Raw genomic sequence first — 2,019 nt, forward strand, 5'->3', positions numbered from 1 at the left:
ATTCCAACAGTTACTATTGGGAATGCAATATGGGGTCCCCTACAATGCTTGCTTAGGCTAATGGAGGTCCTGCCATTCAGCTCTCCTTGCACTGGGATACAGGGTAAACATTTCCCCGGTGACCCTTTGCATGCAGGTCCCCTCTTCGGGACATCATTAAAAGCCTACATGCACTTGTCTGACATCAATTGTCAGGCACGGTCGCAAGGTGCAGAGATCCGTGCAGCGAGCAGGGAAGCTAGCCCAGGGGAGAACAATCTTGGCCGCTCGGGCTTGAAAGAGGCTGAAAATCGCTTGGTTGCGGGGGTGTCGGAAGAGACAAAAGCGCGCAGCAGGTAAGAGCTAGGGACGGTTGCCAAGAAGGAACTGCCCCGATCGCTGTGACAGGACTGAAGCCCTGGGGACCTCTCTCACTGGAACATCCACGCGTCCCCGAGGGGCTGCCTGTCTCCTCTCATCAGCATCGAGGGGAAAGAGTTCATAGCCTTCCTCTTTGGTCCAGCTAATCCGGTTATCTGTTGGGTTATAAATATTAATGCCCTCGCGCCGTTCGGCTGGGGATGGTACCAGCCAAGCCCTCTGTGGAGTGAGATATCAGCCTCTTCCCAGCCCGCACACGCCCTGGGAGAATCGATGAAATTCCCAGCCGAGCGCAGCAAATGGCGTATCAGGAAGGGCCGGTGGGCGCCTCGATGCTGGACTTCGTGGCCGATCTCTCCCTGGGGTCTCCTGAGTGCCACCCCCGAGGGGTGCCCAGCCTGGACCTGTACGATTTCTCCTCCGCACCTCCGTTTGGGGAGAGAGCCCTGGCTCTCCGAGAGGGCATGGCCAGGGGGCTGCCTCTGGCCCCCTTTGATGATGGAGACCCCGAGGAAGAAGAGGAGGAAGAGGAGGAGGAGAGAATGAGGGGCACGTCTCTGCTGGACCGACCCAAGAGAAAGCGAGTCATCACCTATGCCCAGCGCCAGGCTGCCAACATACGGGAGAGGAAGAGGATGTTCAACCTCAACGAAGCGTTTGATCAGCTGAGGAAGAAGGTGCCCACCTTCGCCTACGAGAAGCGGCTCTCCCGGATAGAGACCTTACGCCTGGCCATAGTCTACATCTCCTTTATGACTGAGCTCTTGGACAGCTGCAACAAGAAGGAGGCGAGCTAGAGAGCCGAGGACGCAGGGCTTCTCCATCCAGGGATGGAGGCGGACAGCAGCATCCCAGCCCGGGCAGGGGGAGGAGAAAGGACGGGAGGCGCAGGTGAGCACGGGCAGTGCTTCTGGCGCTCTGGCTAGTGTCCGGGGTCACGCAGAGGGTTCAGGGGACGATGGGATAAGATCAAATCAAGGGGCACTCCGGGAGGGCGGGGCAGGGAGGAAAGCGCCACCATCTGTACATTCGTTGGTATCTAATGGGACTTTTGGCAAGAAAAAAAGCGACGATGATTTTTGTTTGTTTCTTTTTACTTCAAACTTTTGCAACCTGCTGCCTTTGGGGGAAAGGTCTGAGGCTCCCCCGCTGACATAGACCTGGTGGCTTTCAAAGGGGTTTTCCTTGGAGGCATCCCTGCCTTACAGTGACGAGGAGTAAATGCTTTCCACGTGCTGCCTATTGGCTCCGTTCATGTTAGCGGGGTTCGCCTGTCGAAAGTCCTTACTCTTTTCTTCTAACCGGAAAAGGCCATCTAATGCATCTCATGACAACTCACGCGTCGAATGGACCACTTGAACAGCGCTGGGAGTTGGCACGGGGGCTTCCAGCAAGCCCAGCACAGTTTCTTGGGAAAGGAGTGCTGGGAAAGGACGGGGCGGGGGTAAGGTCTGGGAGAGAGTCCAGCCGCGTCCAGGCGATGTTGAAAAGTCCCCGAAGGAAAGGAAGAGACAAGGGGGGAGGGGGGCGAGCCTGGGGGAGGGGAGCCAATGGCTCCCGGGAAGAACGTGCCCTAGGAGCGATCCGTGCTCCGGGTGAGCAGGGAAACACACGCCCCTGGGCCCGATCCCCGGCTGGCGTCAATCAGCCGGCCTCCCT

General features: G+C 57.9%; 1 protein-coding gene across 1 annotated transcript; it reads left to right on the forward strand.

Moving 5' to 3' along the window:
* Positions 1 to 481: 481 nt before the first annotated feature.
* FERD3L (Fer3 like bHLH transcription factor) lies at positions 482 to 1,157 on the forward strand. Its single transcript, XM_074943348.1, has one exon. It carries the CDS (start codon positions 660 to 662, stop codon positions 1,155 to 1,157), a length of 498 nt encoding a protein of 165 aa, XP_074799449.1. The 5' UTR covers positions 482 to 659.
* Positions 1,158 to 2,019: the final 862 nt, after the last annotated feature.

This window comes from Natator depressus, chromosome 2 (assembly GCF_965152275.1).
Source record: "Natator depressus isolate rNatDep1 chromosome 2, rNatDep2.hap1, whole genome shotgun sequence".
In the NCBI taxonomy this organism is placed as follows: Eukaryota; Metazoa; Chordata; order Testudines; family Cheloniidae; genus Natator; species Natator depressus.